At 40.5% G+C, this 24,852-nt stretch overlaps 1 protein-coding gene across 6 annotated transcripts in view; it reads left to right on the top strand.

Moving 5' to 3' along the window:
* Positions 1-5,090: 5,090 nt before the first annotated feature.
* Positions 5,091-24,852, top strand: part of TSC22D1 (TSC22 domain family member 1) — a 133,123-nt gene continuing 113,361 nt past the window's right edge. For 4 of the 6 annotated variants that reach the window (XR_006297238.1, XR_006297236.1, XM_043579152.1 and 1 more), the window contains exon 1: positions 5,311-8,688. Coding sequence is in view for 4 of the 6 variants with exons in the window: in XM_043579152.1 (XP_043435087.1) it covers positions 5,804-8,688 (2,885 nt within the window). In the remaining 2 variants the exon portion in view is untranslated. Of the gene's footprint in view, positions 5,191-5,310; positions 8,689-24,852 lie in introns of those variants that run through there. The other 2 variants (XM_043579151.1, XM_043579155.1) reach the window with 2 other exon arrangements.

Below are 24,852 nucleotides of genomic sequence, written 5' to 3' on the forward strand. Positions count from 1 at the left end.
GTTAAGCATCCGACTTCGGCTCAGGTCATGATCTCACGGTCTGTGAGTTCGAGCCCCGCGTCGGGCTCTGTGCTGACAGCTCAGAGCCTGGAGCCTGTTTCAGATTCTGTGTCTCCCTCTCTCTCTGCCCCTCCCCTGTTCATGCTTTGTCTCTCTCTGTCTCAGAAATAAATAAACGTTAAAAATAAGTAAATAAATAAATAAATTTTTTAAATAAATGAGCTAATGTGTAGCAGTGTGACCCCTAAATCGTAAATTAAAACTTCTGAATTCAGGGGCGCCTGGGTGGCGCAGTCGGTTAAGCGTCCAACTTCAGCCAGGTCACGATCTCGCGGTCTGTGAGTTCGAGCCCCGCGTCGGGCTCTGGGCTGATGGCTCAGAGCCTGGAGCCTGTTTCCGACTCTGTGTCTCCCTCTCTCTCTGCCCCTCCCCCGTTCATGCTCTGTCTCTCTCTGTCCCAAAAATAAATAAACGTTGAAAAAAAAAAAAAAAAAAAAAACAAAAAACTTCTGAATTCAAACTTCTTTTATTTTGTAAGCATATCTCCTTTGAGGATATAAAATTGTTTCACTGACTAGAAACATACTTTTTTTTTTTAATGTTTATTCATTTATTTTGAGAGAGAGAGAGAACACGTGAGCAGGGGAGGGGCAGAGAAAGAGGGAGAAAATTCCAAGCAGGCTCCTCGCTGTCAGCGCTGAGCCAGACTCAGGGTTCAATTTCACCAACCGTGAGATCGTGACCTGAGCTGAAATCAGGACACGGATGCTTAACCAAGTGAGCCACCGAGGCGCCCCAACCAGAAACATTGAAAATTTAACAAATGCTGCAAAAACTAATCAATTATAAGCTAAACCGTACTCACTGAAATTTGAGTAAGAAATTTCAAAATAAGCATTTTGTGCTATTTACAAAAGTCAAATAGCATATACTACTTCTGGTCTCATCTAAAAAAATCTTCCAGAGACGGGCGCCTGGGTGGTTCAGTTGGTGAAGTGTCTGACTCTTGATTTCTGCTCAGGTCAGAATCTCACGGTTGGTGGGTTTGACCCCTGCATCAGGCTTCCTGCCGCATGTAGAGCCTGCTTGGGATTCTCTTTCTCTCTCCCTCTCTGCCCCCGCCCTGCTCTTGAGCACGCGTGCTTACTTTCATGTTTATAACTTGTTTACCATTTTGACTTTTTTTCCAGATGACATTTAAAAGTTACAGGTAAGTAATATTGCATGATTGAAGCACTGGTTAGCTAGAATTACTAGTGGAACAGTGATATATTTTCTGTACACATTTCTCTTTAATATGCCTTTGCCACTCACAGTCTTCCTGCTCTTTGAGGGAAGTACTTTTGGAGAATCACTTGGTTTTAAATACTGACCTATTTCACAGTTCTCACAAACAGGTGACTTGTTATAATATTCAGCCAATTTTCTATTTTATGGTAGGAAGATCACTAAACACAGCCAAATAGACACGTTGGTTTGCAACGTTGCAACAACTAGATTTAAAGTGAACACTGCACTGTAGACTGATCTTTTAGTCAATAGAGAGGAATTCAGAGCTACACCTTCAGGATATAAACAGGGGAAATTCAGTCTTTCAAAAGGCAAAGGATAACTCTACTGAGTTCAGAGGATTTAATGACTTCATTACACATAGTAGTAGGCATTTAATATCAATGCAAAAGAGTCCAGACTTTTTTTCATCAAAGGCGGTAACATGAAAATACCTGGCTGTTCAAGTGTTTCTGTTTGTTTTAATGTACTTGTATTCAGGTATTCCTGGTCACAGAAATGCTGGCAACTGAGAGATATATAGAGGTTTTTAAAATTCAAGTTTCCATAATTGTGGAGTTGCTCTTTATATCTGAGTGAGGCTTGATAGAGCCTACACAGGAATTGCAAAGTGATATGGCAGACAAAAATGAAATACATTTGAAAAGACTATTTTCTTATGACTTACATTCTCCTGGAAGTTAAGAAAAAAAAAACTCCTTAAAAATTTTTTTTAACGTTTATTTATTTTAGAGAGACAGAGTGTGTGGGAGGGGCGGGGAGACACAGAACCAGAAGCAGGCTCCAGGCTCTGTATTATGACCTGAGCTGAAGTCGGACACTTTCTGAGCCACCCAGGCGTCACCAAAAAAGCTCCTTTTAAAAGAAATAATGTTACTCCCCTTCCATCAAAACAGCCCTAAACAATATCCTTTACTACTGGTTATCAGAACAAGTATCTGCTTTTATAGGATTATCTCACCTCATTCTGTCAACTTTGGGTTAAGACTTTGTTTCTTCTGCTTCTAACCATATCAGCACAATCATAGAGGGTATTTAGGGTCCAAGTGGGGGTGTTGAGCTGTTGTTTGGAGTGGACCTAATGCAACATTTTTAGAGATCAAGAGCATTTTCTTTCACACTAGTCCAAAGAAACATTTTGCCTATCTACATTCCATTGCAGGTTCAAGTGGCTAAGATAGCTTCTTTTTCCATTCACAAACTGTTGAAATAGTATGTCAGATTTACATTTCGACAAAGGATGGCCCCTATTAACCATCCTTTTCACTTGCGACAAAAGCTGTCGAGGGTATTAAAAAGATGATTTTTGTAAAATACACAAATGGCCATGGGTATGCAAAAATACAATCACTCATATATTTAGGAATATCATAAGTACGATCTCTTCAAATGTATGTGATTTTCATTACCACACCATTTTCAGTATTTGTGAGCACCTACTTTGTACCTAGTGCAGAGCTCCACATTAGCAATTTAAGGTGAAAAATGTAGTCCTGCCGTTTTGGTTGGAGTGGAGGGGGGAAGGGGGGCGGAGACCACAGAAATAACAGCAATACATCATGGCTTTGATACAGGATATACACAGGACGTTGAGGGTACATTTCTGTTCAGTAATATAAGAGAATGGAGACACTGAGGGATGGAATGAAGAAAATAGTTTAGAGAATCCTAAAGGTAATGCGCTGAATTGACAACTAGAGGTCTATAAAACTCTGCAAGAGAATTCAGCTCTTTATGCTTAAACAAGCTCCTGAAATAGGATTATAGATCTGTAAATCTGTGAGATTTCCTGAATTAGAAGTCTAACCATAAAAGTTTAGTCGCTCAACAGCCTAGGTCAAAAAAAAAAAAAACAAAACTCTCTAGGGTTTTCCATATCAGTTTGTTGCTAATTCCTGAGCGAGAAGTACATTCTCGCTTAGTAGTACATTCTAGTTTAGAGCTAGAATGTTTTGACGTGTAATGCTAGGGAAGCAACTTCCAGTAAACTGCCTCCAATCAAACCTAACGTTGCTTTGTAGAACTATGCTCAGACCATGCAGGTTTTTTTTTTTTTTTTTTTTAAAACTGAAATCACAGTAGGCTCTTTTTCCTTTTCCAACCCTAAAAGGTAGTCTTCATTTATCACTGCACTTGTGTTACCACTAGGACTTTGTCTTTTAACTCAAACCTCTGGGGGCTATATAGCCTGGACAATTAAACGAAAAGACATCTCTGCTGGAGATAAGCTCCACCTGTTGAGGTCAATTAGTTTACTGGGCTGGGCTGCTTCTTCCCTCCAGGTAGGGATGGACTGCAAGCACGCCCTCTCTAGCGAAGAGCCTACCCGGGAGGCACTTAGGTAGTTAACAGCAAACAGCTGCAACATCTGCCCGCTGGCGGCTGGCCCTCCCTGCTCGTCGAAGGGCGAGGGGGGGCACCGCATGGCAGCCGCAACGACACTGCACAAAAGGCAGCACCTATCTCGAAGACCCTTCGGCTTTCCGTGGACAGCCGCGCTGCTCCCGGCACAGGGGCCTCCGCCTAGAGGGCGCGGGCGACGCGGGCCGGGGGTGAGCCCAGGTGCGGCGAGGGGGAGGAGGGAGGGCTCCGCCACGCGCCAAGGAAGAAAGCCTGACTCATGTCGTATCGTGGCGGTGGCGGCGGGCTCCTGGGAACTGAAACTCGTGATGCTGTTGCTGCGGAGAAAAGCCTCATTACCCATTCCGCAGGCGGGGAGGGGGGCGGGGGGAACACCATCCAGAACGCGTACGCCAGAGACCCAAGGCTCCAGCAGCCTCCGCGGGCCCCACCCCACCGCGCCCCTTCCCCTGCCGCGTGCCCGCGCGCGCGTGCGCGCGCACCGGCCGCGTGAGAGAACAGAGCGGACACACCTAACCTGCGCGCGCCCCCACCCTGCCCCACCCCCCACTCAGGCCGCAACTCACTGGCCGACCCGGATTCGCTCCCCCGGCCGAAATTCCCCACCCCCACCACCCTCGGCGTCGGCGCCGCCGCGAGTCTTCGGCAATTTCCGTCGAGAGACCCAGCACTCGGCAAGGCCCGAAGCCCCGCCGCCTCCTTCTTCGCCGGACCCGGCTTTATGTCTGCGGCGCCGGGGCGCATGCGCAGACGCCATCTTCCCTCCTTCTCCTTTGCTTGCCCCCTCCCCCCGCCACCACCGCCGCCGCCTCCTCTCGCCGACGGTCGCCCCTCCTCCTCCTCCTGCGCTCGGGCGCTGGTCCCTCCTCTCCCGTTGCCGCGAGAGACTGGGGGATACGGTGGAGCCGGAGAAGAGCACTAGTAACAACCACCACAGCCCCCTCCCCGCCCGCCGCCCTCCCTCGGCACCCACCCACTCACCCGCCCCGTTTGCCGACACCGACCAACCCCACCTCTCGTTCCTTTGAACGGCGTCGGCTGCAGTCGCTTGCACCAGCCCGTCTGGCCACCAACGCCGCCGAGAAAGGAGCCGCCGCTGCCTGCGGCCCCCTCCCGCCCGGGCCGCGGGAGCAGCAGGGTGAGGACGAGCCGGCTGAGGAGGAAGAGGACAGGAGCAGCTCGCACCCCTCTGCGCTAGCGCACATCCCGCCGCCCTCCGGGGAGGCTCGGGCGCCGGCCCCTTCCTCCCCGAGGACGTGTGCCGAGCCGAGGCGCCTGCCCTGAGGGAGGAAAATGCTCGGGCTCCATGGCTGCCAGTGATGGAGCGGTCCCTGGGCTCCCGCTGCCAGTGCCGCCGCCGCGCCCCGGCCGTGCTCCGCGAGGACCCGGCGTCTCTGCGCGCCCGCCCGCGCCTCGTTGCTGGGCTCACCGTACCGGGCGCCCCGCCGCCGCCCCGCTCCGAGCCTCGCCGCCCCGGCCCCAGCCGCGGCCAGCGTTTGCTCACGGAACAGCCGCCGCGAGCCCAGGGGGTTTGAAAGGGTCCGAGGGGCGTGGGGGGAGGGCCGAGCGGGGACAGCGGGGCCGGGAGGGGAGGTTTGAGCGACACTGAGCTCGGGGCTCGCCGGCGGCGGCGGCGCTGGGGGTGGCGAGGGGAAGGCGACACTCGCTCCGCGCTGCTTTCGTGCAGAGCGACCGGGAGGGTTTTGCAGCGGCCGCCGCCGCCGCCGCCGCGGCGGGAGGAGGGGTTGAGGTGGCTTTTGAGTTGTCGGGAGAAGGTGGGCATTTCTCGGTTTTCCCACCCCCTCCACTTGTCTCCCCCTTGCCTTGTCTTCCCCTCCCTCCTGCCCCGCACCCCACGTGAAGCGGAATATAAAGGGGGGTGTGAGACTAGAGGGGAAAGTGAATGGCGAAGGACTGAAGGGGTCCCCCCTTCGGGTCCCTGGCCGCCCTGTTCACCCTCGTTCATCCTCCCTTCCCGAAGCTCGCCCTCGAAGGCAGGAGCGGCCGGCGCCTTCGGCTGAGGAGGAGGAGAAGGAGGAACCGCGCCGGGCGGAGCGTCAGGTCCCGTTTTCCTCCCCGGCGTCTTGAATACAAAGATTACGGTGCAGAAGGAAATTGCACTCGCCTCCTCCGCCCCCCGGTACCCGACACAATGCACCAGCCGCCTGAGTCCACCGCCGCGGCGGCCGCGGCCGCTGCAGACATTAGTGCTAGGAAGATGGCGCACCCGGCAATGTTCCCTAGAAGGGGCAGCGGTAGTGGCAGCGCCTCTGCTCTCAATGCAGCAGGTACCGGCGTTGGTAGTAGTGCCACATCTTCCGAGGATTTTCCGCCTCCGTCGCTGCTCCAGCCGCCACCTCCTGCAGCATCTTCTACGTCGGGACCACAGCCTCCGCCTCCACAAAGCCTGAACCTCCTCTCTCAGGCTCAGCTGCAGGCACAGCCTCTTGCGCCAGGCGGAACTCAAATGAAAAAGAAAAGTGGCTTCCAGATAACTAGCGTTACCCCGGCTCAGATCTCCGCCAGCATCAGCTCTAACAACAGTATCGCAGAGGACACCGAGAGCTATGATGACCTGGATGAGTCTCACACGGAAGATCTGTCTTCTTCCGAGATCCTTGATGTGTCACTTTCCAGGGCTACTGACTTAGGGGAGCCTGAACGCAGCTCCTCAGAAGAGACTCTGAATAACTTCCAGGAAGCTGAGACACCTGGGGCAGTCTCTCCCAACCAGCCCCACCTTCCGCAGCCTCATTTGCCTCACCTTCCACAACAGAACGTTGTGATCAATGGGAATGCTCATCCACACCACCTCCATCACCACCATCACATCCATCATGGGCACCACCTACACCATGGGCACCACCATCCATCCCATGCTGGTGTGGCCAGTACGTCCGTTCCTGGAGGGCCACCCTCCAGTCCAGTATCCAGAAAACTCTCTGCAGCTGGAAGCTCTGACAGTGTTTTAGCAGCGGCCCCAACTTCTGCTGTATCATCGGGTGGCTCACCTGCATCTGTAATGACTAATATCCGTGCTCCAAGTACTACTGGCAGTATAGGTATAAGTTCTGTTACTGGCACTAATACAATGAGTAATGTCACCATTACTGCCGTGGGTAGTTTTAATCCTAGTGTGACAAGCAGCATACTTGGTAATGCTAATATAAATGCAAGCAATATTCCTAGTGCTGCTACTGTGAGTGTTGGGCCTGGAGTTAGCAGCAGTGTTAATGTGAATATCTTGAGTGGCATGGGCAATGGTACTATATCTTCCTCCGCTGTTGTTAACAGTGCCCCCAGTGCAGCTGCAGGGATGACTGCGGGGTCCCTTTCGGGTCAGCAGCAGCCACCAACAGTTAACACGTCAAGGTTCAGAGTTGTGAAGTTAGATTCTAGTTCTGAGCCCTTTAAAAAAGGCAGATGGACTTGCACTGAGTTCTATGAAAAAGAAAATGCTGTACCTGCTGCAGAAGGTGTGGCGATAAATAAAGTGGTGGAAACTGTAAAACAGAACCCGACAGAAGTGACTTCGGAGAGGGAGAGCACTAGTGGGAGTTCAGTGAGCAGTAGTGTCAGCACACTGAGTCACTACACGGAGAGTGTGGGAAGCGGAGAGATGGGAGCCCCTACTGTGGTGGTGCAGCAGCAGCAACAACCAGCTCTTCAAGGTATGGCTCTTCCCCAGATGGATTTCAGTAGCACTGGTCCCCAGAGTATTTCAGCAGTTAGCATTCCACAGAGTATTTCTCAGTCACAGATCACGCAAGTACAATTACAGTCTCAAGAACTGAGCTATCCTCAAAAGCAAGGTCTTCAGCCAGTACCTCTACAGGCCACTATCAGCGCTGCAACTGGTATCCAGCCGTCACCTGTTAGTGTGGTTGGTGTAACTTCAGCTTTAGGTCAGCAGCCTTCCATTTCCAGTCTGGCTCAACCCCAACTACCGTATTCTCAGACGGTTCCTCCAGTGCAAGCTCCCCTTCCAGGAGCACCACCCCAACAGTTACAGTATGGACAACAGCAGCCGACTGTCTCTACCCAGATGGTCCCAGGCCATGGTAAATCTGTGGCTCAGAATCCTTCAGAGTATGTGCAGCAGCAGCAGCCGATTCTTCAAACAGCAGTGTCCTCCGGACAGCCCAGTTCTGCAGGAGTGGGAGCAGGAGCGACAGTGATTCCTACGGCTCAGCCACAGAGTATCCAGCTGCCAGTGCAGCCCGCGGCAATCCAAGCACAACCTGCAGGGGCATCTGGCCAGCCTGTTGGCCAGGCTCAAACAGCAGTATCTGTTGTACCTACTGGCAGTCAAATTGCAAATATCGGTCAACAAGCAAACATACCTACTGCAGTGCAGCAGCCCTCTACCCAAGTCACACCTTCGGTTATTCAGCAAGGTGCTCCTCCATCTTCACAAATAGTTCCACCTGCTCAAACTGCGATTATTCATCAGGGAGTTCAAACTAGTGCGTCAAGCCTTCCTCAACAATTGGTCATTGCACCCCAGAGTACCTTGTTAACTGTGCCTCCCCAGCCACAAGGAGTAGAATCGGTAGCTCAAGTTGTTTCGCAGCCGTTGCCTGCAGTTAGTCCTTTGCCCTCTGCTAGTAGTATTTCTGTTACAAGTCAGGTTAGTTCAACTGGTCCTTCTGGAATGCCTTCTGCCCCAACAAACTTGGTTCCACCACAGAATATAGCACAAACCCCTGCCACTCAAAATGGTAATTTGGTTCAAAGTGTTAGTCAACCTCCCTTGATAGCCAGTAACATAAATCTGCCTTTGGCACAACAGATACCACTAAGTTCTACTCAGTTCACTGCACAATCATTAGCTCAGGCAATTGGAAGCCAAATTGAAGATGCCAGGCGCCCAGCGGAACCCTCCTTAGTTGGCTTACCTCAGACTATCAGTGGTGACAGTGGGGGAATGTCAGCAGTTTCAGATGGGAGTAGCAGCAGCCTAGCAGCCCCTGCTTCTCTTTTCCCGTTGAAGGTGCTACCGCTGACGACACCCCTGGTGGATGGCGAGGATGAGAGGTAAGATCATGCCATGTTTCTGCGGACATTCAACAAATTCAGAGTTAATTTATTTAGTAGCTGTATAGATGCACAAGATTTGTCGAAAGCATTACATATTTTTCCATTTTTGTATGTGAAAATGCATTTTTGTGGTAAGTTTCCTAGAGCAAGAGTGTTATGGAATGGTTTCAGAGTGGATAGCAAATGGGTGTAAGTAATATGTAAACTACTTGACAGTAGCTATGGAATATTAAGTATAGGTTTAGGGGCACCAAATGGCTTTTGTTATTTATAAAATGCTTTTTGAAAAGATTACTAACAAAATTTTTGCTAAGCCATATAATATTTAATCTATTCACTTGAATTACTAAATCCTTATGAGCATCTCTTGAGTGGGGGTTGTGGTTCCCACGGTTGTTTCTCCTTTGCTAGGTTGGGCAATCCTTTTCAGTTCTACTGTGTTTGATCTTAGTCTGTGGAAGATAATGTTACGTGCTTTTCTTAGACATTGTAGGAAAGATGACCTAGTCTCGGTTTTATAGGTTGCCCTCACAGACTGTAATTAACCAACTTTTGTGTACTTATTTAATGGTCATTTTATCTGAACAGAACAGGAATGAGAATCTTAAAAAGTATGTTGGGGGGGGGGCAGGAGGGTAAACACTGTCAAAATAACCACATTTATCTTTGATAGTAGTGTCCTGTACATTTTTTTTCTTTTGTATAGATCAAGGTGGTAGCCATTTTAAAGAGTAGGAAAAGTCTTGGAGGGTTGAATTTATAGATGCATGAACATAAGACTTTGCTCCCCTGCTAATCTACTCCACCTGTTCCCTTTGTTGCCAAAAAAAAAAAAAAAAAAAAGAAAAGAATAAAAACATAGTCAAAATACATTATTAAGCCACTAGTGTTTTCTTATTTGAATTGGAAATAATGCTTTAAATACGCTATTGATTCCAATCGTGTCTTTGAAGCTGACTGCAAAAGTTGTGAAATCTCTAATGATTCTACATTGCTTTAAACTAAGTTGAATTTTAAAGGAATATTCTTTTCACAGATTTGCTGGTCTGTGACTAACCTTGATCAAAATAGTATCATAGGAGTTAATGACAAAGGCTATTCATTTTAACTGTGGAACTCTGAATAAGCTCTAAAGATATTTAATTATTTTAGTATTAGTTGGAGATTTTTGTTGAACTTTCACCAAGCTAATTGGAAATTTATATTCTAAATGTGTATTTTTGGTTTTCACTTTGGAAAAATTGAGGGTATTCCAAAAGAATTACAGTTTTAGAAAAAGAACAAAGACCAAATGATGCAGTGAGGTTTTCATGATAAACATTTTTAAGTTACTTTACAGATGTAAGGCAAAGGCATGGTTAATTGAAATAATTTAAAATCTTGTCTTTTAAGATTTTTGTAATTTTTCCAGTAATCATATAATTAAAACCTTGTTACCGAACCAAATGTAATCTGTATCTTGTGTACAAAACTGTCCTTAAAAGGTAGAGCTCTTTTAGGGAGGTAGTTTCCTTAATAGTCATTATAATCATCGATAAAAGTTTGTTTCGTATGCTAATATTTATCTGTAATTGCTAATATTCATAATTTTAGAGAACTATTTACCCCAAATATTAATGTTTTCTGAGTCTAAGAGGCATGATCGAGTGAAGCCCCTAAAAAAACAGGTATATTATGTGGATACTAAATTCAGAGAAATAAAAGACAGATGAAATGCACAAATGAAAACCACACATTTTGAATTGAAACCTGCCATGATTTTTGTTAATTACCATTTGTGGTCTCCTGACTGACATGACTTTCTCCTTTTTCTCCCCTGGTGGTAGGGCGTGATAGAGCTTTCCACAACTTGCTTTTCCAGGCAATTAAAGTCAGATGTTGCTACTTACAGTTAGGTTTTTTAATTGTAGGGATAGAGGCCCAATTTAAGATGTTTAGTACAAAATTAATTTTTCCATATAGTAACTGAGATGAAGATCATTTAGGGACAAATTATGTAGAAAGGTTTGGAATTTAAGGGACAAAAAGAGATACTGAGAAGTATGATCAAGTACTGGCATAAAGTAAGTTGAGTTGACGCTACCTGTTTCGAATTTACTACGTTTTTGATTCTTTGTTAGTTAACATCAAAGTTAAGTCATCAAAACCAGAAAATTTTTGATTCAGAGACATCCTTTAAATGCTAAAAAATTAAAATGTTTCACCCCTAAAATACCTATAAAGGTCAAAAAGGAACACATGCATATTATTTTCTTTACGGTGTTTTACTGCAAATTATTTCATCACTAAAGTTTGGAAAAAGTTTCATTTAAGTTTGCCCTTGGAAGGAAATTTGAGACTATCTACAAGAGAAAAGTGATAACGATTAAAAAAAATTCTTTCTACTTTTTCTTCCCATGATAGCTTCCATGTCACTTGCATTGTCTGGGGCTTGGTCACCAATTTCTGTCTCATGGGAGAAAGGGGTACATTATAATTTCAATATTATGACTTAAAAACCATGTTAACAGTGAAACTTTTTGGCGGTAAGACAAATGAAAGCTGGTTGTTCTTTAGTCTTCTTTTGAAATAATACTCTTAACACTTTAAAATTTAAAATGTTTATTAGACATGTGGAAAATGATTTCAGTTGATCACGGGGCAACACTAAAACTTAGAAACATGGATCAGGCATTAAGATTATGTATCTTTTTTTTTTAAAGCTCCTTGAAAAAATCTTAATGTCTTATTTTAGCCTTTAATATGAAGTCACCTTTATAACACAGTGGAGGTGTAGGTATTCCACACTGGTCTGTAGTCTTTTGTGTTTTGCAACTATTAGTACAGCCTCTTGTGTGAAATTGGTCAAACTTCTGTTCATCCTTCAAGACTCCGTTCAGAAACGTTCCCTCTGAAGCAGTGTCTTCACCCAGGGAATGTTTCCTTAACACTTTTTAGTGCTCCTCTATTGAACGCACTGCACACGTTCAATTATAATTATGTTCCACATAAGACACTGAGTTCCTCAAGGACAAGAACTAAATATTTTTTGGACAAATTAATGAGCAGACCTTACTCTTTTTTTCTGTCACAATTTACAATTTATATTATCCCTTAAGCACAGCTGTCAGAGATACAGGATCATATAAGTTATGCAATAAATTGAAGAGAAAAGAATAAAAAGACTTTTTGTACCTCTTTCACCTCATCATTATTTGAGGTGAATTGATATCTATTTTTTAAATACAGTGTATGTTATATAGTAGGCCCTCAAATATTTATTAAAGAGGAATGAAAGTTTTCTTATCTATGAAATAGGAGTAATACTCATTTTGCCTACTTCTGAGGATGGCAGCATTAGATAAAATAAAAGTACTAAATTGTACATTTTAATTTTATTTAGATTGTACCTCCACAACTTAGAGTCAAATAATTTACATGGTTATCAAAACAAACAAAAGCTTCCTGCCCCCTTCCTTTCCGTGTTTCCATTCCCCAAAGCAGTCACTTTTATCTCTTTCAGATGATTGTTATGTTTACCTGCTAGTTGTAAACAACATGCTTGTATTGTTACTCGATATGTAACATGGCTAGATGGCTAGGAGCATAGATTCTGGAATAAGACTATTTAGGTTTGAACCTAGTTTTATGTAACATTGGGCTACTTAACCTCTCTATGCCTCATGTTGCTCATTTCAATAAATGGGGATAGCAGTACCTACCTCAGGGTTGTTACAGGAAATGAATTTGGAAAGCCCTTAGAACTGTGTCTAACTCACGTGCCCTACACAGTGTGTGTTAAATAAAATACTTTGTGCTTGTGTTTTGGCTTTTTGAACTTCTGGATAGAAAATGAAAATTTAACTTTATCACCTACTCAGCTGATCCCCCTTCCTCCAAGTACCCTTTCCTCTGAATAGCTATGATTACATCATTGTTGATCATTTAGTATTCTTATTAAATATCACTCTTCATGTCCTGTACAATGTACTGCACTTGCCTACCTCCTTCCACCCCATCCCAGCTATCTAGCACATGTAATGTACTAGAATATATAGTATATATATTTCTATATACTACTTAGGATAAGTTTTCTGTTTCTTCCAAATTCCGTTTCCCCCATTTTTGTATGCCTTTCTACCCATTTTTGCTTTGCCTTTTGTGATAGAGCCTTTCCTCAGAGGTCTGGTAATTCTTGGTCATCTGCTTGCACTTTAGGAGACTAAAGAGCTTATCTGGTCTCAGTGGGACTTATTGACTGTTTTACCATAGGGTGATCTGGCTGAAGTTCAATGCCTCTGCCCCACCCCGGGCTTAGTTTTTTCTGTAATTATCACTAATTCAACATTGCATCAAATGTCTCTTGAGATGTTCAGACATATCAGGTGTTATCAATTTTATCTTCCTTAGGCAGTCTCTTACATTCCTCTGACCTCCATTTTGGACCTAATTGTGTTCTACACCTTGGTACACATCCATTATTGTGGGATTCCCTTCACTTTCTCCTGTGTTTGGATTTCATTTCGCAGTGATCCTTGTCATTTTCCTTCTTGGCTTACTTGATGTTTTAAAATGGTTTTAGGGGTGTCTGGCTGGCTCAGTCAGTAGAGCATGAGATTCTTGATTTCAGAGTCATGAGTTTGAGCCCCACATTGGGGTAGAGATTACTTAAAAAAAAAAAAAAAAATTTTTTTTTTAAGGAGTGCCTGGCTGGTTTAGTTGGTAGAGCACACAACTCTTGATCTCAGGGTTATGAGTTTGAGCCCCATGTTGGGTGCAGAGGTTCCGTAAAGCTAAAATCTTTAAAAGAAAAAATGATTTTAGTTTACCCTGACACTTAAGGTGGTTTGGTTAGGTAAAGAATACTACATTGTAAAATTGTATTATTTTATAATTTTGCTCCATTGCTTTCTAACTTCCATATTCCTTTTGAGAAGTCTGAAGCCATTCTGATTTCTTATATATTGTATGTGACCTGTATATATATGTTTTGTTTTTCTTTTTTTTCTGACTTGTTTACCCTTCTCTCTCTTGCCCTCTCTCATTCTTTAATTCTCTGAAAGCGTTTAAGGTTGAATCTGTTTTCAGTGTTCCAGTGTTGAAATTTTACAGTGATGGTTCCTTGGGTAGGTTTCTTTTTACCCTCAGTGTTGCTGAGTACCTGGTATGCCCTTTTAGTCTGGAAACATCTTTTAATTCTGGGACTTTTTCTTGAATGAGGTCTTGATTATTTCTTTCCATTTTCTGTGTTTTGTTTTTTTTTTTCCTTAAATTCCTTATTAGGATAATGGACCTTTTTGACTTCTGATTTTCTTGTATTTTCTTTCCTATTTTCTATCTCATTTTCTTTTTTGCTCTACTTCTATTAAATTTTCTATATTACCATATATTTAATTTCCCAAAGCCTTTGCTTTTTGTTTTTTTGCCTTTGCCCCTTTTAAATCGTATCCTGTTCTAATAACAATAGTACTTTCTCATAGCTGTCTGAATATATAAATGTTACTCTTTTTTTAATTTTTTATTTAAAGATTTCTTCTCCCTGTGTGACCTGTGTCCTCCTGGTTTGTTTTTTAGTTTGTATTTGTTTTGGTCTTTATCTTTCATGTTCTATAGCCTTTCCTTAGTTGGTTGGTGGTTGTGTGTGAGTAGGGGAGTAAAATGCTAATTGGAAATCCTCAGTGAGACTTGTTAGCTTTACTTTATGGTAACCAGGCTGGGCTGTGTGGTTGGAGCACTTTTGATGTCAGTATCTTCATGCCTTTCCTCTGAGCTGGTTAGATGTCCTGTAGAAGGCTCTTTCTTGCCTGGAGGTGCAGGTTGTGGGGGATATAGGAGGGGAGTTGGGTAAAAGGTCTTGGTAGAATCTCAGCTTCCCTATATATATTTATTTCTTCAATCACCCTGTTTTCAGTATGTTTTCTTGCCTACAGCTGTACCTGATTTTTTGAAACTTGGAATATTTTGTTTTATATTTTCCAGACAACATATTTTCAGTTTTTTTGTTGGGATTGGTGAGGGGGCAGTTGGGATCAGTGGGGCTGGTTACTTGTTAAACAGACTTTTAAACAGTCTTCTTATTTTAGCTCCCTCTCTCCCCCATATCCCACTTCGGATGTACGTGGTACTGCCAATTGCTGAGTCTTTTGGGGATTTTACAGTTTAAATTGGGTTTGTTCTTGGCTTTCTCCACTGTTTGCTAAAGATTTGATTTTCGAGTGTTTGCTAAGTCATTTGTCACTCAACCATCTGCTTTCCAGCTTCCAAATTTTTGTTGCTATTGTCTTTTTACCCGTTCTGTCATTTTTTATGGGCTTATGTCTTTATATCTTAAAAATTCATTTTTTTTGGAATTTTAGTGGTGTTTTTAGAAAAGGAGTATAAAATAGATGTGTTTACTATCATTATGCACCTGTCTTAACTGTAGAATACTGCACAATTAAATGTAAAAAATGATACTAGTTTTAATAAAGTCATTGCTTCAAGATTTGATCTATAAGAGTATATAAATTTTAAGAGTCGAATTGCTTGGCTTATATCCAGTAGAAATAAGAATAGTATATAACGCAGTATTTCACTTCACAGAAGTGATTAGAAATGTTAGGATAAGCTTCAGTTAATATTTATTAACATGTTAAGCCAATTCAACTGCCTTGTGAGTTAAGTTTTTTTCTGTTTTACTGGTGAATAAACTGAAGCTTACTTAGTTTATTAGAGAGGTGGGATTGTCTCAGGTTACATACATAATACTAAAACAGCTAATAATAAAAATAATTTTTCTAATTAAAAATCTTCTGGTATTTCTAATAAAGCCAACAAGATGCCCATAAATATATCAGAGTGGCTGAAAACCTGAAAATAGGCAGGCTTCTTTGATTTGTGTATTACTACCAGTAACAATTACTGTAGAACATACCGACGTTTACCTATAAGCCCTTGGTGAGAAAAAAAGTGTTTAAAGTCATCACACTGGTGTGCCTGGCATGCAAGACATTCAAGTGTTAAATGAATTAATTTTAGTATGTTTTCTTTGAAAATCGTGTGAAAGTTATCTTTTCAGGAAAACCATTTTAATTTCCTAATAATTTAAATTCAGTCTTTGTAGAACTGCAAAACAAGTAGATTTTGTTTCTTGTATAGGAAGTTGAATTTAAAAATTTGAAACTATGCAAAGCATGACCCGTTGTGGTGCTGCAATATTAGAAGCATGCTGCAATGTTAGAGCTCTGCTGGTTGGTTTTTGCTGCGTCACCATGGTGTTAGCATTGAATATGTCATGGTAAGAGTATGCTTTCATGGCTCATTAAAAGAAATTACATGAGGGGAAAACAGTTTAAAGCATGTTTACATTATTTTAAAGAGCTTTATGTAATTAGTTTTAGAATCTAGGTTGACTTTTTTTTCTAGTCTCACATATATTTACGTGTCCTTCCTTCCACTCTTTCTTCTTCACCAGTTTGACCTGGAAATCATAACTTGGATTTTCAGTGTCATTGGGCCTAGATGAGCTTTGTTTTTCCTTTCTTGAAACATTCATTCTCCTTTGCTTTCAGCGATCCCCTGGTACAGTTTCTTCCCACCTTTCTGGCCACTTTTTTTCCGTCTCTTTCAGATTCACCTATTCTCTCAGATTCCGTGTTGGAGTTCCTTTGAATTTCTGAGTCCTCTTCACACTTACTGCCTTTTCCCTGAGTAATCATCTGCTGTATGGCTTTAATACCGCCTGTATGCTATCCGTTTCTGAATGCGCACCAGTAGCCCACACTTCTCATTGCATGTTAGAATGATCCAGTTATCTGCCTTCATAAAACGGCTCTGCATGTATTCTCATAGGCCTCTCAACAGATCATAAACTTCTCTCTTTCTTCATTACCTAACTTCTCAAATTTCTTTCTGCTCTGTCATCTTCATTTTAATAATTATTTCTTTTTTGCTTGTTGTAAATTTTTATTTAAATTCTAGTTAATATACAGTGTAATAATGGTTTCTGCAGTAGAGTTTAGTGATTCATCACTTATGTACAACACCCAGTGCTCATCTCAACAAGTGCTCTCCTTAATGCCATCACCCATCTAGCCCATCCCCGCACCTAACACCCCTCCAGCAACCCTCAGTTCTCTATTGTTAAGAATATAATTATTACTTCTTACTAATTCTTCACTTTAGAAACTTGAGAGCCATTCTTGATAGCTCCCTTTCCCTCACCCTCTACATCCTTACCATAACCTTTAAAATATATCCTGAATTTATCCCCTTCCCCCACCATTGCCACAACTCTTGTCTAAGATAACAAGATAATATATTTACCTCTTCAAGTACTGCAGTAGCTTCCTCACTAGCCTCTTGCATACATTCTTGGGTTTGTCTAATATTATATCTTGTAGTCAGAATGATATTCTTAAAATAGAAATCTGTTCAGATCACTCACTTACCCAACACCCTTTAAAGCCTTCCCATTTCTTTGAAAGTAATTACTTTTTGCTTTTGCTTCTTGCCGGCATATTTTGCCACTTTCCCCCTGACTTTCAGTTTCCTTCTTTCAGTTCCTCAAGTTGCCATCCATTCTTACTCTTCCTCTAGGGTTAGGCACACACTGTTCCTTCAACCTGAACATCCCCTGTGTCACCTTCCCTCCATTCTTTCTTAAAGTTTAACTGTCACTTTTTTATACAAATTTTTATTTTATTTCTAGTACAAGTAACATGCAGTGTTAGTTTCAGGTATACAATATAGTGATTTAGCAATTCTGTGTGTTACTCAGTGCTCATCATAGTAAGTGTACTGTCACTTTTTGATAGGCCTTTTCTGACGTAACAATCTAAACTCAGTTTCTTTGTAAGTACTCTTTAATAGTACCTTGATTATTTATAGTGTTTATTACAGTTTAATGATTTTCTGTGCATATGTGATTATGTGATGATTTTAAGCTTCATGGACAGAGATGTTTGATTTGCTATTATATATCCAAAGTATATTTCAGTGCTTAACAGGTGGATGCTTAGTAAAAATTTGCTTAATGAATAAATGAAACAAATTGGCATAAGACAAGGACAACTTTTTAAAAACACTATTATGGTATATTTGAAAGGTAAATACGTTCTGTATGGATGATCATGTGATACCATTGTTTCCTCCTTGAATAGAGATGAATCAGAATTAATTGATTACTTTTTGCTGTGTTTTGAGCCAAAAAGGCAATGCTTAGTTATTGCTTTAAACAAGCATTTTGTTTTATGTTTATGCTTATTTTGTATTTACTTTTGTTTATGCCAGTAAAAGTTTTCCAACTGGAATAAGACCAAGAAAAACTGATTTACCTCAAAGTTAGACTATCAGTATTCTTTATCCACTTTTGACTGATTTATCTACTCAGCGTATAATGATTCTTAAATAGTATCCAAGTATTGTGTTGGAAGCCCTTTGGTGCAGTTTCAGCTGTTGAAAATATAAACATCGAACTTATAAAAATGTCATCTGTTTGTATTAAGGACATTTTAAAAAAATTAAACAGGTTAGTAAGTAGTAAGTTAATTACTCGTTTAAAGTTCCTAACTGATCTATATTACTTACAGTCATTACGGTTACTTATTGAACAGGTAAGTAATGGATTATGTAAAAGGAGATGAGAAAGGGTTGACAGTGATCAGAATTAGCAATAAATTAATTGATTATGTATGGGTATTAAATGGGAGTAAAACAGCATTAAGAGATGAGGTCTTTACTTTTAAGGCTGGGGTAATTAAAAACAGAAGGGAAGATGTGGAATGTGATGTTGTAGTGCAACGATCAGCAGGTGTTGACTGGGGAGAAGATTTACTGTGGTTAGATCATGGTGTGGATCTACCATGGTATGGGTGGTATTGTCCTTCCTCTTCCATGCAGCCATAGAGTAAAGGGTTACTATGAACTTCACATAGTTAAGATAGATGTGATAGCATCTTATTTTTCCAGGTCTCCTAGATTATTTTTGTAATATTAACTCACCACTCCGGTTGGGGAACTTACAATACCGTGGGTACATGTCTGAGTATTCCTTTTTTGAGTAAGTTCTAGTTGGATTGATTATAAAACTGCTGATTGTGATGAGACTTCATTCCCTGCCAGCTCATCTACTTACCTAATTTCTTTGGTTATTAGGCTTTCTTAGTGTGCATTCATGTGGTAATAACCAGCATATTAACTAGTTAGGAATGCTTTGAAGGTATAAGCTTACAACTTAAATAATCTAGCACTAAATTTTTGCTGTGATATGGCTGTGATACATTTCTGCTGGTGATAGTATTAAAACCTTACTCTTGTATGATTTTGGGGGTGAGTGTTTTTAACAAGGTACTTTGAAATAGATTATATCCCCTTGAGTCCTAGCAGTCTTAAAGTTGATAGGATGCTTTTGTTCAGTTTTCACAGAGGAAGAAGCTGAGTCTCTGATTCATTTATTTAGTTGTTGATTAAATACTGAGTTACTACTACGTATTGTGTACTGGTTTTAGCTTGTTCATAGATTGTAACAATTTAGTAGTAAGAGTAGTGGTAATAGTTGTAGGAGAGTTGGAAATTACAGTACTTACGTGCAACACTGTTTTAAGCGCTTGACATAAATCAACTTATTTAATTCTCAGAACAGTCTTATTGGTTGTAAGTACCATTATTATCCCCATTTTGCAGGTGAAGAAACTGAGGCATAGGATAATTATGGAACTTATTCACGGTCACATAGCTAGTAAGTGGGAGCTGGGATTTAAATCCAGGCAGTCTGGTTTCCTTCCAGAGTTTGTGCTTTTCACAACCTTTGTGCTCTGTTGGCCTCTGTAGCATGTGATCAGAATGGAGCTGTTCTGACCGTTGTTTTCTCAGTCAGCTTTCATGTATTGGAGGGCATTGGCAACTGCAGATATTTCTTATCTTGTTCAGTCCTCAGAAACTCTTATTTTGATCTTGGAAGTGTGAGCGGGGATGCTACTCTTGTTCTTGCACTCAAGAATATAACCTCCATGAGAACAAAGACTTTACCCACTGCATGTGATAGTGCCTGGTTCATGGTTATGTTTTGAAATATTTGTTGAATAAGTGAGTTGACATGTGCAGAGCCCCTCCCCCACCAAACATCCAGGATAGGGTATCATTACTGCCAAATATTCTGCCATCCTATTACCATTATAGGCATGGCCATTCTGATATACAGGAGTAAGTTTCAGTTCTCCGCAGATATATTACTTTGCCTGTTATATTAGATTCTGTATGCTTCCCCTTCACCAACCTATCAAATGATAGGTTACTCAATACCAATTTATTGAGTAAGTACTCGATGTAAATTATTCCATAGTAATGCTGTTGACAAGATGTAATCAAACATGGTTCTTATCCTCAGAGAGTGTATATGACATATACATGGAGAAATTATATGACAACATAAGAGCTAAAGAACATTTTTAAATGACATGAAATATGAAATCAACAAATCAGAAATTTGGAGCTGGAAATCTTGTGATCTTGTTCAACTCTTGGTTTATAGATGGAAGAACAAGTTCAAAGAGGCTAAGTGAATTCTCAGATGGTGCTACAAAATGTTTCTTAGACTAACTGGAACTCTAGTCTTGAAAATGACATAGGAAATTGCATTCAAAGTTTACAGGTGGGATAGAATTGACCTTTGGTGGGTGAGGGTTGTAGAGTTATTTGAGTGGACTATTTGAAAGCTTTGGGTTGAAGGAGAACGTTTCAGGCAAGAGAGTATTAATAAAAAGGGGAAGAAATAAGAAAAACATTCAGGACATCGGTAATGTAACAGTTGGCCTTAAAAGAAGTAACTGAAGATTAAATTGGGGAGTGATCTGGCCCTCAACACTTGTTGACTAAATCACCTTCAATTTATGCTAATTTATATTAGTATAAAAGAAATCTGTAATTTGGATTGTAGTGGGGTACACTTGGAAGCAGAAAAGGCCGGGCCAGTGAGGAAATTATGTTTTTTTTCTGTTATTTGTTAATGCATGAAGGAAATACATTAGAAGAATAGTGATTTTCAATATAAAATGATTCAGTACAGAAGTCCTTTGGTTAGCAGATTTCTCAGTTTATAAAAATACTGTATTCACTTTCCTAGCCTGTGTTCCCTCAAAACAATGTATTTCTCTTCTCGTGTTTTCTTTTGAAAAACAAACAGACAAAAATAGCGTAATTTCCCAGAAAGGCTATTATCTATAGCTGTAGTTTTAAAGGTCTGAAGGGTAAGTGGTTATAACCTTCAGGTAGGATGTTTGGCAATTTAATGTTTTCATAGGGTTCATCTGTGTCTAATCCAAAGCAGATGTGTCCCAAATATACTTAGTAGTGAAAAATCCAAGTGAATGTGGACTTATATTTTAGGATTGGTTCTTAACACATTAGTGATCATAGAGACTTTTGCCTGCTTTCTTTTCATATATTCAATTGCCAGTCTCTTCCAGGCAGTGGAAAGAAGAGGAATTATTTCTTCCTATCCCTCTGAGCACTCCTATGTCTCTACAAAAAGGGAAATGGCATATGCAGTTATTTGAAATGTTAAAAGCCTTAGTGCTGTCATTGACACTAAATGTGAGTAATTTGATTATTTTACTGACATTTAAAGTGCCATCAAACTAACTTATTCCTTTATATGTTGGTACCTTTTTTCACTTCACTTGCCTTTTAAAGTTTTGAGAATCATGTTCATATATGTGTGGATATACGTATAAAGGAATATAATTTTAAAAGGACATTTTGAAATTCTTAGATTACAAAATATCCTATGTATTTGAAAGGATATAATTTAATAAGTGTTTACACAGCACTGTTTCTATCCTTAAGGAGAGCATATTCATTCAAGAATAAGTATATGTTTATACATACATATATGTGTACACGCACACATGTACATGAAAGAAGATAATAGGTAACAGGGTCCATATATTAGTCTCCTACTAATTTTGGTCCTTTGCTTCAGTTTTTTCACCTATTTATAATGTATTTTATTTTGTAGTATTTATATCTACCTTTGTAGGTTGCTTGAAGCATTTTAGGGAATGACTTGGGATAGAAGTTCAATAAATGGGAAAAGTATGGCAAGGGTAGGATATATGTTATGAGAGATATGAATAAAACAGTATTGGGAATCAAAGTAAAAATCACATGCCTTTTAAGAGGTGACATTTGAGACAAGTTTGATAGCTATGAGGATTAGTAGGTTATTTTAGTAGAGAAAACTACACCAAAAAGGCTCAAATTATAGGGAATATTTATGGAAAAGAGCATAGGAAATTGCCTAAGTTGGTAGGCAATGGTGTCTGTATACAAGAATATAGAAAATGAAAGCTACCTTTGAAAAGCCTTAAAGGCAGAACTGAGAAGTCTGTATTTAATTGGTCATGGAGTGGAGGGCCCCTTTTAGTTTTTGTGCTATGTAGTGGCCTAGTCCCAGTGATGGGTTTTAGGGAATTGCTGACTTTACTCGGGATGTCTAGTTGTTTCCTTCCCTAATGGGGTATCAGGAGCTCAGTAATTCCTTTTTCTGTCACTGGTGGAAACCGAGGTATATTGTCTTTGTAGTTGCAATCTGAGATAATGGTTTGAATCAGTGACCTTGGCCTCATTAGAAGTGCTAAGGAGGTAAGGACCCAGTCCACACATGGTAACATTCCACTCACTAATCCAGAGGTTGAACACTGGTAACTTAATCCTTTGGACTAAAGACTTCCAAATTGGTTGAAATTGCTGTCACAAAATAAAGCAATGTAGGTGCCCCATCTCCCAGGAGGGGTGGGCTATTTTTGCATAGCAGATTTGGTCCTTTTTTATACTATTTTTTTTATTAAAGTCTTACTGTTTGCTAGCTTTATCATCTTAAAGCGGATGAGGGAGGAAGGGGAAAGAAAAGAAATGGGATTCTAAGGCAGGTAAGGTGACATTGGGAAAGTAGCAGCTTATAGCCTGATAGCAAAGTAGGAGTTAGAAATTTAAGAATACCCCAAAGAAACATATAGTATTGAATGTTCACCAGTTGAAAGTAGGATTATGAATTAGGTAACAACCCACTTACATCATAAGGAAGTTTTTGTTTATGCTTAATATGAAGTTTATTTTCTTGGTTGTGTTTTTTAGGCAGTGTCGTGGTATTTTCAGCAATGACAAGGATTCTCTTTCTGTTCAGGAAATACTCATGCTTTAAAAATTACTTCTTAAAGGTGATAGGCAATGAAAGTGATATTATTAGCAAATTTGTTTTAGAAAAAATCCTGCTTTATAAGTTCCGTTTTTTGCTGGATTTTGTTCAGGTGTACTGCTTTGGGTGCAAGGTGGTGAGGTGAATTGAGAAAATACTGGTTTTGGCAGTGCTGTCCACTGTTCAGGTGCTGATAAGCCGTCAAATGTCTGAGTTTTTCCTTTTCTTCCTCTTTTTAGGCTTTATCACTGTAGTTTGTCTTAACTTCCCTTTCAGAGTTCAGCTTGGAGCCATGCCTTCTGTTCGTTGATGCTCCTCCATGTTGTTGTAGAATCTTGGAATAAAGGATCTGACTCCTAAACTGTTCTTCGGCTAAATTGGGGATCTACCAAACATTATTTACTAGTTATTCTCTGAAATGACAGCAGAATTTGTAAGTTTGCACAACTGGTTGTATTTTATTATTAGCTTTACCTGTTTTCCTAGGAAGGAAGGGTGGACCCAGAATGAGGAGATAAGTGCAAATTAGATAGCTTAATGTTTCCTGTCTTCATTCTTGAATCCCATGATAATTAACCATGATACTGAATCCCAATCCTTTTAGGAACAAGTATGTTTAATGCTTACTGAAGGAACATAATAATTGAATTGTCAGCCTCTTTAGCTCTTTTTTTTTGGTAAATTTATATAAGATTGATGGTAAATTTGCAGGGGTCTTAAGGATTGTATGACAGATGATTCTAAAATTTCTTTTTCTTTTACTGTATTATTGGCTGATGTATTATTTAAGTAAAATATTATCAAGTTAAGTAACTTGGTCGCATAACTACTAAATGATGGAGCAAGTATTCCATTAGGTGATTTGATTCCAAAGCTTGTACTCATAACCATTCTGGAGATTGCCCTGGCCCACTGATATGCAGCAAGAGGTGATAGCTGACAACCATAAAAAGTGGTCCTTAGCCTATGAGGATGGAGACATTTGGCCCCATAGACTTCATTATAGAGTTGTACAGTGACTGATGTTCCTAATGATGATCCTTTCAATCTTAATTCAGTTATTGCTTTCTCTTAATCTTATTTTCTCCTAACTCTCTTAATTTTGAAAACATTTTCTAATCCAAATGATTAAATTTTCCAAAATTTTGCTGAAGAATAAACTTCAAATTTGGAAAATTAGTTTAATTGGAATCCAATTTTTAAGACTAAGTGAGTATACAGATAGTTTTATGACATGAACCTTTCAGTAAGTAGATTAGTAGCCTTGCATTGGTCTCATTTAGTGAGCTTTTACTATAAGCTGTTGATACTTAGGATATATATTTTTAATGCTTAACATGATCCAATTACATTAAGATAATTTTTAAAGTATAAAACTCACTTTAATTAGTTGAATTATAATGGTACATTTTATGACTCAGATCTTTAATTTTGAATGGTGATAGCTTATATTCATCTTGTGCTTATTATTGGAACAAGAAAATGTTTTGAAATATGTGAATGCTTTTATATTAAGTTGAAAAACAGGATTTACTTTGGCTTTTTGCTTATTATCTTAGAAGAGCTTATTATTTTTTTTTATGAGATAATTGCATTAGGTGTTCTTTTAATTTAAAGTTTTTAATTTAAAGCTTTTACAATAGAGGGGTGCCTGCGTGGCTCAGTCAGTTAAGCGTCCAACTTCGGCTCGGGTCATGATCTCACGGTTTGTGAGTTCGAGCCCTGTGTCAGGCTCTGCTGATAGCACAGAGCCTGGAGCCCACTTTGAATTCTGTGTCTCCCTCTCTTGCTGCCCCTCCCCTGCTCACGCTTTGTCTCTCTCTCAGAAATAAACAAACGTTAAAAAATTTTTTTAAAGTTTTTACCATAGAACTGCTTTCCTTCATTTTCATCATATTTTTCCTGATTTATAAACATTGGAACTATAGAAAAAAGCAATTGGAATTTTTTAAAAATTGTAGTTAACAGTAAAGATCTTAAAGGATATAATAATTTATTTAATAGTAATA

The sequence above is a fragment of the Prionailurus bengalensis genome, chromosome A1 (assembly GCF_016509475.1).
Source record: "Prionailurus bengalensis isolate Pbe53 chromosome A1, Fcat_Pben_1.1_paternal_pri, whole genome shotgun sequence".
NCBI lineage: Eukaryota > Metazoa > Chordata > Mammalia > Carnivora > Felidae > Prionailurus > Prionailurus bengalensis.